The 16,241-nt window shown below is 33.5% G+C and overlaps 1 protein-coding gene across 12 annotated transcripts in view; it reads left to right on the forward strand.

The window, feature by feature from the left end:
• Nucleotides 1-16,241, forward strand: part of EVI5 (ecotropic viral integration site 5) — a 229,532-nt gene that overhangs the window by 163,725 nt on the left and 49,566 nt on the right. For 11 of the 12 annotated variants that reach the window (XR_009049764.1, XR_009049766.1, XM_057712910.1 and 8 more), the window contains one exon: nucleotides 3,729-3,824. Coding sequence is in view for 9 of the 12 variants with exons in the window: in XM_057712910.1 (XP_057568893.1) it covers nucleotides 3,729-3,824 (96 nt within the window). In the remaining 3 variants the exon portion in view is untranslated. Of the gene's footprint in view, nucleotides 1-3,728; nucleotides 3,825-16,241 lie in introns of those variants that run through there. The other variant, XM_057712958.1, reaches the window with a different exon arrangement.

Below are 16,241 nucleotides of genomic sequence, written 5' to 3' on the forward strand. Positions count from 1 at the left end.
GAGAGGGGGAAGATGAGGAGAAAATTGATGCCCAAATTTTGGTTTCTTACTTGATGGATATAATATTTTTATACAATGTTAAAATTAGTATAAATGTATTAATTATCTGGTGCTATTTAACAAATTACCTCTAAAACTTAGTGGCTTAAAATAGTAACCACTAATATCCCAGAGTTTCTGTGGATCAGAAATTCAGGAGCAGCTTAATCAAGCGATTCTGATTTAGGGTCTCATGAGGCTACAGTCATATTAAAGGCTTAGCTAAAGCTAAAGGATGAGGTTTTTTAGGTGGCCCACTCACATGGTTGCAAGGTAGTGCTGGCTGTTGGAGAGAGATCACTGTCCTCAAGGGGCTTTCTCTTAGGAAAGGATATAGACCAACACACCATTACAATGCAGTATGAGTAGTGCTATGACTGAGGAGGTATATAGGATACTGTAATGGGAGTTTAGTGTTAAGGTTATGGTTCAAGCAAAGCTAACTAAGGAATGATTAAACTGAGACCTTAAGGATATGTAGGAGTTAGGGAAAGACAGCAGAGTTCACTAGACAAAGGGAATAGCACATGTGAAGAGCGAAAGTAAGAAGGAACAATAGGTTTTTTTGCTTGAACTAAAAGAAGTTCATTCTAGTTGTAGGGAAGTGTGTGGCGAGGAATGCTGGTGAGATATGAAATAGCTAGAGCAGCAAATACGGAGCCAAATGATATAGAATCTTGGACACCAGTAAAAGAACCTGTTATCTCAAAATCTGTGGAGTACCATTAAAATGTTTAAAATAGGGAGTGACAGAAAGAGATTTGAACTTTATTAAACATAGACACATAGACTTCCCTGGTGGTCCAGTGGTTAAGAACCTGCCTTCCTATGCAGGGGATGCGGGTTTGATACCTGGTCGGGGACCTTAGATCCCACATGCTGCAGGGCAACTAAGCCCACATGCCACAACTAGAGAGCCCTTGTGCCGCAATGAAAGATCCCACTTGCAGCAACTAAGACCTGATGCAGCCATAAATAAATAAACAAACAAATGAATAAAATTTAAAAACAGGAAGAAAGAAACATAGACACAGTGGTGTGCTGGAGCTGGCTAGTAATGGCTTACAAGAACTGATTGTTATAAAATATTATGGAAAAACCTGAACGAACTTTTTGGCCAACCCAATAAATTTTCAGTAATTTTGTGGCACATTTGTTAAACAGCCATATTAAAAATTAAATTATTCAACATGATTAAACAAATTATGGTAGTAAATACTCAAACTTCATCATTTCCTAATTATTTTTACATTTAACTATTATCTGTGCTTTTGAGGTTGTTTATACCTATTGTATCTGTTTGGTGGAAATACCTTAGTGTACTATAATGTTATAGTCACTAATGTTCACTAATGTTATGTCTACTTGAAAGGAGCCGTGATGGGAGTATTTACACCACTTAAATTGGCAGTCTACAAATCAGGGCTTGATGTATTGTTTTGTGGGTTATCTAGACCAGAAGTTGGCAAGCTATAGCCCATATCCCAAATCTGTCTGGCTGCCTGTTTTGGCTGATAAAGTTTTGTTGGAATACCACCTTTCCCATTCATTTATATGTTGTCTATGGCCACTTTCACACTCCAGTGGCAGATAGAGTAGTTGTGATAGACTGTACGACCCACAGTCTAAAATTATTTACCTTTTTAAGGAAAAGTTTTTGACTCCTGCTCTAGACTGTTAATGCAGATTAAAGCTTAAAAATGTGTTGTATCTTTAGTCTTTACATTATGAATAGCACAAAAATATTGAGGAAACGGTCTTCCATTATTTGATTACTGTTGTCAGATGATAATTCTATTATCAGAATAGATAACATGAACAAAAATTAACCAACATTCATATCCAGACTTCATTTTTTCCTCATTTTCAATGGTAGGTAACTTACGGATACAAGAGTTTGGCAAAAAATAGTAAAAGCATTCTATGAGAGTATATTGACTACGTAGGGAATTTATAACAATGAGCATTATGTATCTTACTGTGTGTTATATACTATACATCTTCTGTTTTAGTCTATATTAAAATATATAATGTACATACAAACACATAATGTTTATACACACACACGCACACACACTTGCTTGAGAGCTGGTTGTTAAGCACTTTCCAGCGCAGCACAGGAAAGCATATGCTTTCTGGCCATATACAAATATTTAAAGTAGTATGTGCTCGAAATGAAATACCAGTATCATATCTAAGATAAAAAATATGTATATTTTTTATTTAAAAGTTTAATTATTATATTTTTATACAATGGAATATTACTCAGCTGTAAAAAGGAATGAAACTGGGACATTTGTAGAGACATGGACGGACCTAGAGACTGTCATACAGAGTGAAGTGAGTCAGAAAGAGAAAAACAGATATCGTATATTAACACATATATGCGGAATCTAGAAAAATAGTACAAATCAACCGATTTGCAAGACAGAAATAGAGCCACAGATGTAGAGAACAAACATATGGACACCAAGTGGGGAAAGCAGGGAGGGTTGGGGGGAAATGAATTGGGGGAAATTGGGATAGCCATATATACATTACTAATAAGAAAAAAAACAACAAATTGTACACTCTAAATATATGCAGTTTATTGTATGTTCACTGTATCTCAATAAAAGTTCTTAAAAAAATTTTAATATATTTTTACTAAACTTAGTACTTAAAAATTTTTCAATATTGTCTTACTGTCAGGTGCTAAATTTCTCCTGTGGTCACTAAGCTGCACATTTTTGATACTTAAATGATTGCTAAATTTCAACTGAAGTTAATGAAGAAGCAAAATATTTTTGTATACCCCATTTTTCTCTTTTTTCATATTTCGTTACTTCTGGATCAGTATTATTTAACATGGATATTGTAGAATATGATTTTAGAGCTTTTCCTTTGTGAAAATTTGAAGTGGTAGAGTTGATATTATGCTTTTCCTAGGAAGATTAGAATTATGATATAATCTAATTTCTGTTATTATCCTTTGTGGTGTAATGTAAATACTCATTAACATTCATCACCTCAGAAAAAATGTAATTTTTAAAATATTATCTAGCTAACATACTCTTAGTGTTTATTTTTCTAAAGATTTATTTATTATTTTATTTATTTATTTTTGGCTTTGTTGGGTCTTTGTCCCTGCATGTGGGCTTCAATAGTTGCGGCACACGGACTCAGTAGTTGTGGCTCACGGGCTCTAGAGCGCGGGCTCAGTAGTTGTGGCGCACGGGCTTTGTTGCTCCACGGCATGTGGGATTTTCTTGGACCAGGACTCAAACCCATGTCCCCTGCATTGGCAGGCAGATTCTTAACCACTGCGCCACCAGGGAAGTCCCACTCTTAGTGTTTATATTCCCTGTTAATCTGTTGTCCTAGTTATGTGTTTGAAAGTTCTCAATAATTGTTCTTGGATAAAAAATTAACAGCGTTCGCAGTTACCAGTAATTTTAATAGTTTTAATTAAGTTAACTTTTAATTTAAAAGTTTGAACAATATTTATATATGAGTGGTTTTAAAGATGGAATGCTATTCTATTCTTCGTTTTATACCAAGTTCAAGATATAATGGCATTTTTTCTTTCATTTAATCATGGGCCTATTTGATACTTTCTAAATTTGAGGCATGTCACAAGTGTTTATGTTTTATTAATGGTTTGGTTTATTATATGGTTTATTTTTGGTTTGTTTTGTTTACTACCCTAGAACAAGGAAGAAGTAATGGCTGTGAGACTCCGGGAAGCAGATAGCATAGCTGCTGTGGCTGAATTACAGCAGCACATTGCTGAGCTTGAAATCCAGGTACCCTATGAAAATAATAAAATACATGTAAAAATAATGCAGTTGTTTCCCCTTCCCTCTGCACCTGAATAGTGACTTACATCTTCATCCTAATGACTGCGCTTCTATTTTCAACACTTATTCATTTCCAAGTCCATTTTTTTTTATTATGGTAAAAATATACATATTGCATTAAAATTTACAATTTAAATGTATACAGTCTGTGACATTAAGTACATTCACATTGTTGTGCAGCCAATTTCCAGAACTCTTTACCTTACAAAACTGAAACTGTGTATCCATTAAACAACTCCCCATTCCCCTCTTTCCTCAACCCCTGGAAACCACCATTGTACTTTCTGTCTCTGAATTTGACTACTCTAAGTATCTCATGTAAGTATTGATAAAATCATAGGGTATTTGTCTTTATGTGACTGGCTTATTGCACTTAGCATAATGTCATCAAGGTTCATTCATGTTGTAATATGTGTCATAATTTCCTTCCTTTTCAAGGCTGAATAATATTCCATTATGTGTGCATGGTACTTTTTGTTTACTTTTTGTTTATCCATTCATTCACTGATGAACACTTAGATTGCTTCTGCCTTTTGGCTGTTGTGAGTAATGCCACTATGCGTATGATTGTACAAATAGCTGTTTGAGTCCTTGATTTCATTTTTGGGGGATATATACCCAGAAGTGGAGTTGCTGAATCATGTGGTAATTCTATGTTTAATTTGCTGAGGAATTGCTATACTGTTTTCCACAGCAGCTGCACCATTTTACATTCCCACCAGCAATGCACAGGAGACTAGTTTTTCCACATCCTCAATACTCATTAATTTTCTGTTTTTTGTTTTTGTTTTCATTCTTTTTTAATAGCCATCCTAATGGATGTGAAGTGGTATCTCATTGTGGTTTTTTGTTTTTGGGGTTTTTTTTTAGTATTTATTTATTTATTTGGCTGCATCGGGTCTTAGTTGCAGCTCACAGACGCTTCATTGCGGCATGCAGGCTTCTCTCTAGTTGTGGTGGGCAGACTCCAGAGCGCAGGTTCTCTAGTTGTGTCATGCAGGCTTAGTTGCCCCATAGCATGTGAGATCTTAGTTCACCGACCAGGGATCAAACCCACATCCCATGCATTGGAAGGCAGATTCTTTTTTTTTTTTTTCTCTGAAAGAAACAACTTTTATTAGTTCTTAAAATGTCTGTTCAGTTTTTATCATGCAGACATAAGAAAATGCAAATATATAATTTTATTTCCCTTCATCTTACACAAAATATACCATATAATATCCATTCTTCTACACCATATTTTCTCTTTTTGATGTAAAAATACAATGTGAAGTTTTTCTTTTGTTTACATAGGTAGCATTCTCAATCTTTAGAGAACTTTACATATTCCACTATATAAATATACTACTGTTTACTTAATGACTTGGGCCTTTGGCTTGTGTTCAATATTTTGCTATTATGAACAGGAATTCTATAAAGAATGATGTACATAGGTCATTTTCTTCGTTTATTGGTGCATCTGTAAGATATATTTCCCAAAGTGGAATTCCTGCGTCAAAGAGTAAATGTAATTGCAATTCTAAAAGATACTGTCAGATTTCCCTTCATTAGAAGTTGAACCAAATCACACTCCTGCCATCAGTTCCAGCAATATAACACCTCTTTTCTCAAAGCCGTGCAAATAGTGTTGTTGAATGTTTAGCTCTTGGATAGTCTGGATAGATGATATATATAGTGTAATTCTCCTTAATATGAATGAGACTGGCTTTCTTTATATGCTTTAGTATCATTTGCTTTTTTTGTGTGTGCATATACATATATGTATATGTATATGAATATGTTACGTATTTGTTTTTTATTTGTTTTGTTTTTGGGTTTTTTTCCCCTTAAATTTGTAGACAGTTTTAATTGCCATGTAGTTAAAGACTAAAACTTTTCTTCTGTGGTTCCTGGAAAGTTTTTAGGAGCGGAAGGCAGATTCTTAACCACTGGATCATCAGGGAAGTCCCCTCTTTGTAGTTTTGATTTGCGTTTCCCTAACAATTAATAATGTTGACCATCTTTTCATTGTGCTTATTTGCCATTATGTTTTCTTCAGAGAAATGGCAGTTACAAGTCCTTTGCTCAGTTTTTAAATGGGTTGTTGTTGAGTCGTGGAAGTTTCTTATGTATTTTCAGTGTCAATCCCATATCAGATATATACAGATTTTTTGCAGATATTTCCTCATTCTGTGGGCTGCCTTTTTGTTTTGTTGTTATTGTCCTATGATGTACAAAAGTTTTTATTTTTGAAGTCCACCTTACCTATTTTTCCTTTTGTTGCTTGTGTGCTCCAAGTCCATTTTTGAATGACAGTTTATCATATTTCTATTTTGTCAAAGCTGTTTTCAAAAGAGAATTCCAACCTTTGAAAATGTGTGTTTTGTCATTTATTATATCCTATTTATTGTATAATATAAAGTAGTAAGTTTCCAATATGGGCAAAGTATTATGTTTAAAATATTTTTTTAAGTTTTTTATTATTTTCTGTTCTAAGCTATGATGCGGTTTTGGCTGCAAGATCTAGAATTTTCTTCCCACCCAAAATATCTTTTTGTCCTTAAATTTGAATTAAAAATTCAGTTGAAATTGATAATATTCCCCGGAAATTAGCACATATTCAGAAAAACTTCAGACAAAAACCAACTGCATCATCTATCTGTAATCACCTATTTAAATCATGCCATCATATATATATGCAATTCTATTTTTAGTCTGTACTTTTATATCTTGAAAATTATAAAATTTTGCCACATTACTATACATCTTAGTCACAAAATAGCTGAGTTGAATTATTCTTTGTTGATTTTTTTTGATTCTTAAATACTAATTATGATGAAGAACCTGGTATGCTGCATGCTTTGTTTAAAATGAAATATAACACATATTACATCAGTTTTGAAAAACAGAAAAGAAAATGCATGAAATTTTTTACCATTAATAGGAATACGTTAGCCTCAAATGGCTCTTAACTGAATCCTAATTGCCAGTTCATTGGTGTTTTTTCAGTACAGTATTTATCTGGCTCGAGCTTATCTCATTTGTCATTGTTGACCCCTTCATCCTCTTAGCATTGTCTCCTCTCTTGGCTTTCCTAGCACCACCCACTTTTAACTGTCTTCTTTCTTGTTTAACTTTGTTTTCAGTCTTTTTTCTCAGTTCTGAGTGTTTGTATTCCTCTGAAAATCCAAGTTTTTTGGCTTTTCTAAAAACTACTCAGTGTACAATGAAGGGCCTCACTTACATGGCTTCAGGAGCCATCTTTACAACAATGAATTCTAGTGTGTCTCCGTCCTAGTGTGTTTCTTCCCCTAACCAAGAGTCTTACATCTTTAAAAAAAAAATTGTGAACACAATATATGAAAAAGTTCACTAAACAAAGCTACATTATAATATGTATAAAAACAGTATCCATATAACCACTGCTTGGGTCAAGATATAGAATATTGCCTATATTCCAGAAGTCTACCCAATCACACTCTGCCCCCTTTTTCTGAATTTTATAGCAGTCACTCCTCTGCTTTTCCTTTTAGTAGTGTCATCTTTGTATGCATCTCTCATCTATACAATTTAGTTTTCCCTGTTTCTGAATTTTGTGTAGAGTCATGTTGAATCTTTTCATTTGTGTGTCTTCTCTCTTTGTTCAGCATTATTTAAATGTTATTTTTATTGTTGCAGCATGTTCCATTTTACAAATATATCAACAATGTATATATCCATTCTAATATTAGTGGTCATTGGTAAATTTCCAGAATGGACTATTATAAACAATGCTGTGATCATAAGCAATCTTCTACACTATATTGACCACATGTGTGCAAGTTTCTCTAACATGTATGCCAGGTGTGGATTGGCTGGGTCATAAAGCAGGCAAAACTTCAATTTTATTTTCCAAAGTGTTTGTACCAGTTTAAACTTCCAACCGCAACATGTGAAAGTTCTGTTGCTCCACATCCTCTCCAACTCTTGGTGGTGTCAGATGTTTTAATTTGTGCCAGTCTGGTGGGTATGCAGTGATATTTCATCATGGTTTTAATTTCTGGACTACTAATGAGGTTGGCAGTTTGGATTTCATCTTTTATAAAGTGCCTGTTGAAGTCTTTTGTGTGTATTTTTTCTTGTGGTTATCTTTTTCTTATGTATGTATAGTTCTTTATATATTGATGTCATGTTTTACAGATATCTACTGCCACTTTGTAACTTGTCGTTTGTTGTTGTTTTTAATTTATTGTGTCTTTTGATCAGTAGACCAATATTTTTAATGGACAGTAGAGAGCTCCTCTTGGAACTTGTACAAGAACTCTAGATTCAACATGTTTAAAATCAAATGTATTCCTATTGCATCCAAAATGTTTTTATTCTTTTGTATCTCAAGTCTTGTTCAGTAGTATCATCTCGTATGGAATTATTCAACTTAGTAGGAACTTCATTTAACGCTTTTCTTAATGTTCTGCTGTATGTATCAAGACTGCGTATGCAAACTTTCAGCTTTACCTGAGAGTACCAAATTATTTTCACAAAGTGCTTGTGCTAGTTAACATTCCTACCAGCGTTTCACCTGCTCACCTACTCATGTAGGTTTGCCTTCAGATAATTCTTAATAATTCATACAGATTAAAGTACCATGTCCAGCTCTTCCGTTTCTTCAAAAGATAAACGTCGTGAGTAAATCCGAAACTAAATCAAAGGTAATTTTACTCATTACAGAAACTTAAAAAAAAAATCTTTCATGGCCTTTCTATTCCCCCCTGCCATTCCCTTCATCATCTGCCTTCATCCTCACCTGAATATCACAACGTCCCGTCCAGCTTCTTTTTCTCCAGCCTGAGCTCTTCCTCAGAGCCACCAGAATTATCTTCCTAAAACTTAAAAGCCTATCTTTTCATTATTTTCCAGACTTACACTTCTAGCCTCTTCTTTGACCATTACCACCCTATCCTCTCTCCCCACCTCCTGCACAGACACACACACACACACACACACACACTCTTTACAAAGTTTTTATATTCTTTTAAAATTTTGTACCATTCTACATGCTATTGTATCTTCAAAAATTGTTTTTCTGTATCCCCTACTCCTCTGCTTTTTAGGTATTTCTGCTTACTGAGTTTTCCTTGGTTAGTTTGCTATTAATACATTTGATAAATGTATTCTCAGTAAACATCTTAACGAGTCAACCTTCATTCATTCATTCATTTATTATATGCATGTTAAGATCTATAAATAGATCTTTTGTTAAAACCTGAAACTTTTTCAATTATAAGAGTAATACATTTTAGGTTATTTTTAATTGTGGAAATATCTTAGATCATTTTCAAGTTCCACTAGGGGGAGAACTGAACTTAGTCAAATATTTTTGTACTTCAGATCTCTTCAGACCAACTCTTCTAATTAATTCCTGTTGCTATCTTGTGAATAAAAATTTTTCCCACAAACCAAATTCTTTCAAATCCTTCATTTAATAAATTACATTATGTAATTTATGATTACTAATTATGTAAGTAGTTATAAAATTGAAGGCTGCTTTTTTAAAATGTAGTTATGAAAATTGTACTGTTGTGAATGTCTCATTTAGATGAGGAAATACTCATTTTTATACATACACACTGTGGCATTCTGCAGTAGATATACTTATGAGGTTGAAGTGTATTAAATTTATTTTCAAAGATCCTTCAGTCAACTTGAAAATTCCAGGTCTGGTTTAAAGTTCATAATTGCCACCCCTCTGCCCTCCCCCACCCCCCGTCATGTTATTCTGAGATAACTGCATTTGTAATATACTTAATGTTCTTTATAATAATGGCTTTTCCACCATCTTTGGAGGAGCCGTTTTATATTAGTGTCTCATAGTGAATTTAACCTTTTTTTTAAGTATAGCAGCTTTCAGATTTTAGCCATTTTCCCGAACTATTTGTAAAAGTTATTGCTGAGGTTTCCTCCTCCTCAAACAGAATGACACTTATTAATGGATTTTAGTCACCATCTACTGTAATGCTTGTTTGGAGCAGGTCATACCCCCCCCCCCCCCATAGTGTTAAGAGGTTGAGCTCTAAGGTGCCATTAAATATTTAAAAATATATCACATATATCATTTTAATATTTTTTGACAATTCAGAGTTATCATTATGAATTGTAAATACTGTATAATCTCACTTCATTCAGGTTGCTATTGTTTTCTTACATAAAGCTCCTTTTGCCAAATTTCTATCTAAAATAATATTCATATCCTAACTACTGTACTCTTATACTGCTTTGTATTTCTTCAAAACAGTTATTTCTTGCCATAAATGATACACGTTTGTGTTGTTGTCCACATTCCCCACCAGAATGGAAGCTCTGTACGAGAGGAATTTTGGCCTCTTTTATTCAGTTGCTGTATTTCTCAGTGTTGATATATAATGCTTGGTATATAACCATCATTCAAATATTTGTATTTGAAGAAATTAAATTAATATGATGATTTGCTCATCTGTCATTGCTGCAGTGATTTTTAATGTATGTAATTTGCATATTCAGAATTTTTTAATTCACAGATTATCACTGTATTCACACATGCATTAATTTGCATTTTGTTTTATCATTAGGTCACTACTTGCTAGGAAGGATAAAATGAATTCAGACTCTGCCTAAGTGCATTTATCATTATACAGAAGGAGTAACTGAGTCTGGGTCCCTTCTTTGCAATATCGTTGAGTAGAATTTAAACCTCTGAAAATTTATGTACATTTATTGGTGTTAATGGTTTTAATTACATAAGAGATGATGCCAGTTGTTATCTTCTAAAGGAGAAATTTTTTTCTTGCCATCTGCACATATACTTTACAAGCTAATTGAATGTCTCAGGCTAATTGGAATTTCTGTATGTAGCCTGAAAAATGAATATGATATACCCTGATCAGAATAAAAGAAAGTCAATAAATTTAATTATTATTGGGAACAAGAGGATTTTAGAATCCTGAATAGCTCTGTGGTCACAACTTTTGTCTTTCTGTTTTCTTATAATTGCTAGAGATTTTGTTGATTGGTTGAGAGTATAGCTTTTGAAGACAAACTACTTATTAGCTGTCTTGTCTGACAAGTTATTTAACCTGATTTTGAAATTACTCATTCAGAACTAAGGATCCAGGGGGATACATGTATAAATATAACCGATTCACTTTGTTGTATGCAGAAACTAACACAACATTGTAAAGCAATTATGTGCCAATAAAGATGTTTTTAAAAAAAGAAGATAAAACTGAAAACAGAGTAATGGAAAAGAAGAAAATAAATAAAGATAAGAGCAGATATGAAAAAAAGCAAACAAAACAAAACCCTACGGATCCTAAAGTTATCTGCTTTAAAGTTGGTATTAAATGAGAAAGTATGCATCAAGTGTTCTTTCTTCCCTAACTAGTTTCCAGAAAATCAGCTTATCAATGACCTTATATAAAAGATCACACTCAGCATTGTAAGGCTTCCAAAAATTACAACCAAAATGGAAAGTGCAGAGAGTCTTTTGAGTTCCTTTTAAGACAGTTTTTACCCACCCCAGATAATGAATTTATCCAAGAATTAGATATAGCTTCAAATTAAGAATTGCTTTGGCTTTTTTTTTTTTTGAGTGAACTTGTTTCTGTCACAGTAAGCCCTATTTAACTTACTCATTTTGTATGTATTTACCATGTTTTACCTTATTATCTGCAACTTTATTTCTTCCAGAATACTAATGAAGTATTAATAGCTGGCATCATTGAATACTTAAAACATGCCAGGTAGTATTATTAAACATTTAAGTATATTCACTTATTTAATCTTTACAACAGTCATACGACATTATTGTTAATATCCTCATTTTATAGTGGGGAAAACTGAAACATAAAGAAGATTTTTAAATGAGATTTTGTTGTATGTTTAAGAACCAACTCTGAAACTTAAATTCTTTAGAGGATTAAAATGAAATATTTTTTCTTTAGTATTACAAGTACTGTCCTGTTAGTTATATGGACTTTCTTGGTAGATCAACTGCCTCCTATAACTTTGTTACTCCTAGTTCCCTGTTCTTCACTTAAATCTTTCAATAGCTTCCCATGGCTTTCAGGGCAAAGGTCAAATTCTGGCTGTCCTCACAGGACCCTTCCTGCTCTGTTTCGTGCCTACCTTTCTAGCTTCATTTTCTGCTTTTCCCAGCATATTCCTATGCTTGAGCCACAATAAACTAGTTAAGAACTCTTTAAACCTGTCATTGAGATTCACTCTGTGCTTTTCTTCTCTCCTCCTTTGATCTTGCTTGTCATTTCAAAGACCAGATTAAGTTTGACATGCTGTGATCAGCCTTCCCTGAGGATGCCAATCCAGCCAATTTTCTTGTGTCTCTGCTCTTCTAAGCACTTCTGTTATAGATCTCTCATACCGTCTCACATTATTTTAATTATTCTCATTTAAAAGCCTAGATGTGAAGAATTAAATTATTAATTTAAATGAGGTATTAGTTTCAACAGATATTTATGCAGTACCTACTATGTAATAGTCATTACTCTAAACACTTAGTGAACAAAACATGCAAAAAGCCCTTTTCCTCATCAAGCTTAATGGTAGAGGAAGAAGTAGGATGAAGAAAATAAAGGAATCACATAGTGTGTAATTTAGAAGGTGATGAATACAATGGAGGAAAAATGTAGGAAAGGGAGAGGGTTGGGGTGTTGAGGATAGGGTACCATTGCTATTTTAAATAATGTGCTCAGGAAAGGCTCATTAGAAGGGGATGTTTAAACAAAGATTCGCAACAGGTGAGGCATGTAGATTTGTAGTAGGAATACACTGCTGAGGGAATAAATACTAAGGAGAAAGGCCTAAAGCCGGGGGCATCTCTGAGTCCCTGAGTGGAGTGAGAGGGGAAGTTAGAGGAAGTAAGAGAGATAAATAGGACAGATTATGTAGGGCCTAAGAACTTTGGCCCTTCTCTGAGTAAGGTAGAAAGTCATGGGAGGGTTTTGAGCTTAGGAGTCATCAGTTAGATGACATTTAACCTATTAAAAAGATTCATTTGAACTTGATTCAGAAAAAAAAAAATGTTTGTAGGAATTCATAGTATTTAGATGGGAGGAAATGGTGATTAAAAATTGTTTCCTCCTCCTCTTAGTGGAATTTTCCACCTTTATTCTGTTGATCCAAACGTTATTTATTTGTTGAGTACTTTATGTTTACATTAATGCTGAATAGAACTCTCTCCACTTTCCAAATGATGGAACAAAACACAGAAAAGTTAATTTTTGTTCAGTTAGTTGAGGAAAATAGATGAAAATTGAACCCAAGCCTTTTGATATTTAACCTGGAATTGAGTTTGTGTTTTGATTTTTATAAAGATAAACATTAATTTATCATAACCATATCAAAAGCTTCTTTGGGCTAATAAGCACATCTATAAAGTTAATGCTGCTTTCTTATAAATAATGAAAAGTTTTAAATTTAAAACAGTTTAGTTCTACTCAAATCCAACTTTGTATTCTTTTCCTGGTACCCAGTAACATTTACCAACTTTCGTTAGTTTACCCAACAGATAACCTCTAGGGATGCCTCAGATGGGCAATACCCCAACCACTCTTGGCTTAAAAAACACCCACTCAAAATTCTGTTCTGACATAGAATGAGGGAGTTAGATTTAAATCAGTGTGCCCAGATCAGTGTGTAGTTTTAACAGATATAGAGAGGAAGTGATAAAAATTTTTACCACTTAACTTAAAAAAATATATTTTAATAATGTAAAACTACAATGAGGTTACTAAGTGATGGATTTTATCATTAAGCTTTGTAATCAGGTTGTGCTTTCTAATTTCCTAAGCTCATTTGTTAATAGTTTCACAACAGGTGGTAGTTTATATGCCAGCTCTTGACTAACAAACTTCTTTTTGCATGATTTTTCCCCCTTTAAGTACAGTGGTTTCTGTTTTGAGCAACTTATTTAAATATTAAAATTTTTCATTTTTCTTTAATGATTTTTCTCAAATTTTTAAGCATTTTTAAATTAGAAAACTAGCTATTCTAAATTCTTATCTAGTCTTATTCTCAACAAAAGGAAGTTAGGTATACAGAATATTTTACTTAGCTTGCTATCTGGTATAGGCATTGTAAGTTATGCTTTTTTTTTTTTTTTTTTTTTGCTAAAATGCTCAGAGATGATTCTCTGATCTCCAACTCAGTATGCAGTTAAATATAAAGGAATTAAGTATCTAGAGGTTTTTTTAAGATTTGTTGTGTCTAGGAATGAAGGATATCATTCACTTACCCAAGACCAGCTCATTACAGCATCTAAAGAATTAATGAAGATAGGTTAGACCCTTTAGTACCATACTATCAGTGATCATCTTGGTGTTATTAAAATTAGTTTAGGGAATTCCCTGGCAGTCCAGTGGCTAGGAGTTGTGCTTTCACTGCCATGGCCCGGGTTCAGTCTCTGGTAGGGGAACTAAGATCCCTCAAGCCGTGTTGCGTAGCCTAAAAAATTTTTTAACTAAAAATAAGCGTTAGTTTATGTATACCTAGCACACGGATCTTCGTTTCTAATACCATTCTCCAATAAAAGAAACCAAGGCTCCTCAGAGAAATAGCTGATTCCAGGACCAAAACAGGAAATATATAAGATGAGCCTGGAGTATATTGCAGCGTCAGAAAGTAAGGAATTGTTACAAAACAAAACAAAACAAAACCCTACATTAACAGGAGTATGTTAAAAGGACAGAGAGGAGCCAACTGAAAAAGCTCCCAATGGCCAAAGGTGGAACAATATTTAAAATAGGAAAAAATAAGTAACATAAGTAGTGGATTGTAACTCACTGTATGAAATAAATATCCATAGAGTCATACTAATATAAATAATGATTGGATACATTAATAAATGAGGAAGAATAGATAAATCTCTATGCAGAAGAATTCCAGATAACTTTTGTAGATACTCTGCCTTCAGGAGGAAAGCGTATTTTTCTACTCTTTAAGTGTAGGCTGTGCACAGTGACTTCCTTCCAAGGGGTCCAATATGGAAAAGGTAATAAAAAAAAGAGTAACTTTTTTGGAGAAACCTGGCAAACACTACCTCACCCAGTTGATCAAATCAGCATCAACAGTTATAAATCACATTGATAGTAATAATATACTCTTGATAGGATGTGAGGAAATGGCACTTTACCTCTGTGGTCTTCCAGTAACCCATAATCACATTCTTACTATGAGAAAAATATCAGACAAATTTCGATAGTGAGGCGTCTGGCAAAACACCTGACCAATACTCCTCAAAGCTGTCAGGGTCATCAAAAACATGGAAAATCTGAGAAACTATCACAGCCAAGAGGAACCTAAGGAGACATGACAACTAAATAACTAAATGTAATATATACTGCATAGGATCGTAGAACAGAAAAAGGACATGGGGTTTAAAAAAAAAAAAAAACCCTAAGAAAATCTGAATAAACTTTGAACTTTAGTTAGTAACAGTGTATCCATATTGGTTCATTAATTGTAACAACATGGAAGATAATAATAGGGGAGACAGTGCAAGGGAGTATATGGTACTCTCATCTTCTCAGTATTTCTGTAAATCTAAAACTATTTGAGGAAAGTCTGTTATAAAAAATAGTTTATGGGAATCCCTGGCAGTCCAGTGGCTAGGACTCTGCACTTTCACTGCCAGGGACCTAGGTTCAATCCCTGGTGGGGGAACTAAGATCCCACAAGCTGCATGGCATGGGCAAAAAAAAAAAATTAAATTAAAAAAAATTCAAAAATAGTTTATATAATTCCATGGTTTTTAGGAACCCCTGGAATTAGAATTTTACATATTGGTCACAAAATTGATCTGTTTCTAATTAAACTGATTTACAATAAATATTTTCTAGCGTTTGGACCTTGTGCAAATGCTGATTTTTCATGTGCGTATTTAGCTGATCCTGTAGGAAACATCACTTTAACGATGTGTGTATGTATTTCACTTCTGAAATGGAATTAAATCAGCCTTAGTAGTGAGAAAAAATTTTGATTTATTTCCTCGCTTCCATACTTTTCAAATTACTTTTATTTTTTCTTAAAAGTATATGTACCTTTTTTTTTTCTAGTTACTAAAACATAAAGAATAGTCAAACCTTTTTGTCTGTGACTTGAAATTACAGGAAACTGTTTTAGAAACTTACCAATAGTACGTGATATGAGTATGATTTGTTTTTAGATGTTTCAAATGAGTCACCTTGAAGTCATGGAGAGGCTACAATTTACCACATTTACTATTCTGATTAATTTTTCTTAAGGCAAGTACAAATCAGTAAAAACTTACTAAAGCTTAGTGGTTGCTATTGATGTTTCAGTACGGTTATGTTGATTAATCACGGTGATTGCTTGTCAACTGTCACGGACTTACTC

The sequence above is a fragment of the Hippopotamus amphibius genome, chromosome 1 (genome assembly GCF_030028045.1).
Source record: "Hippopotamus amphibius kiboko isolate mHipAmp2 chromosome 1, mHipAmp2.hap2, whole genome shotgun sequence".
In the NCBI taxonomy this organism is placed as follows: domain Eukaryota; kingdom Metazoa; phylum Chordata; class Mammalia; order Artiodactyla; family Hippopotamidae; genus Hippopotamus; species Hippopotamus amphibius.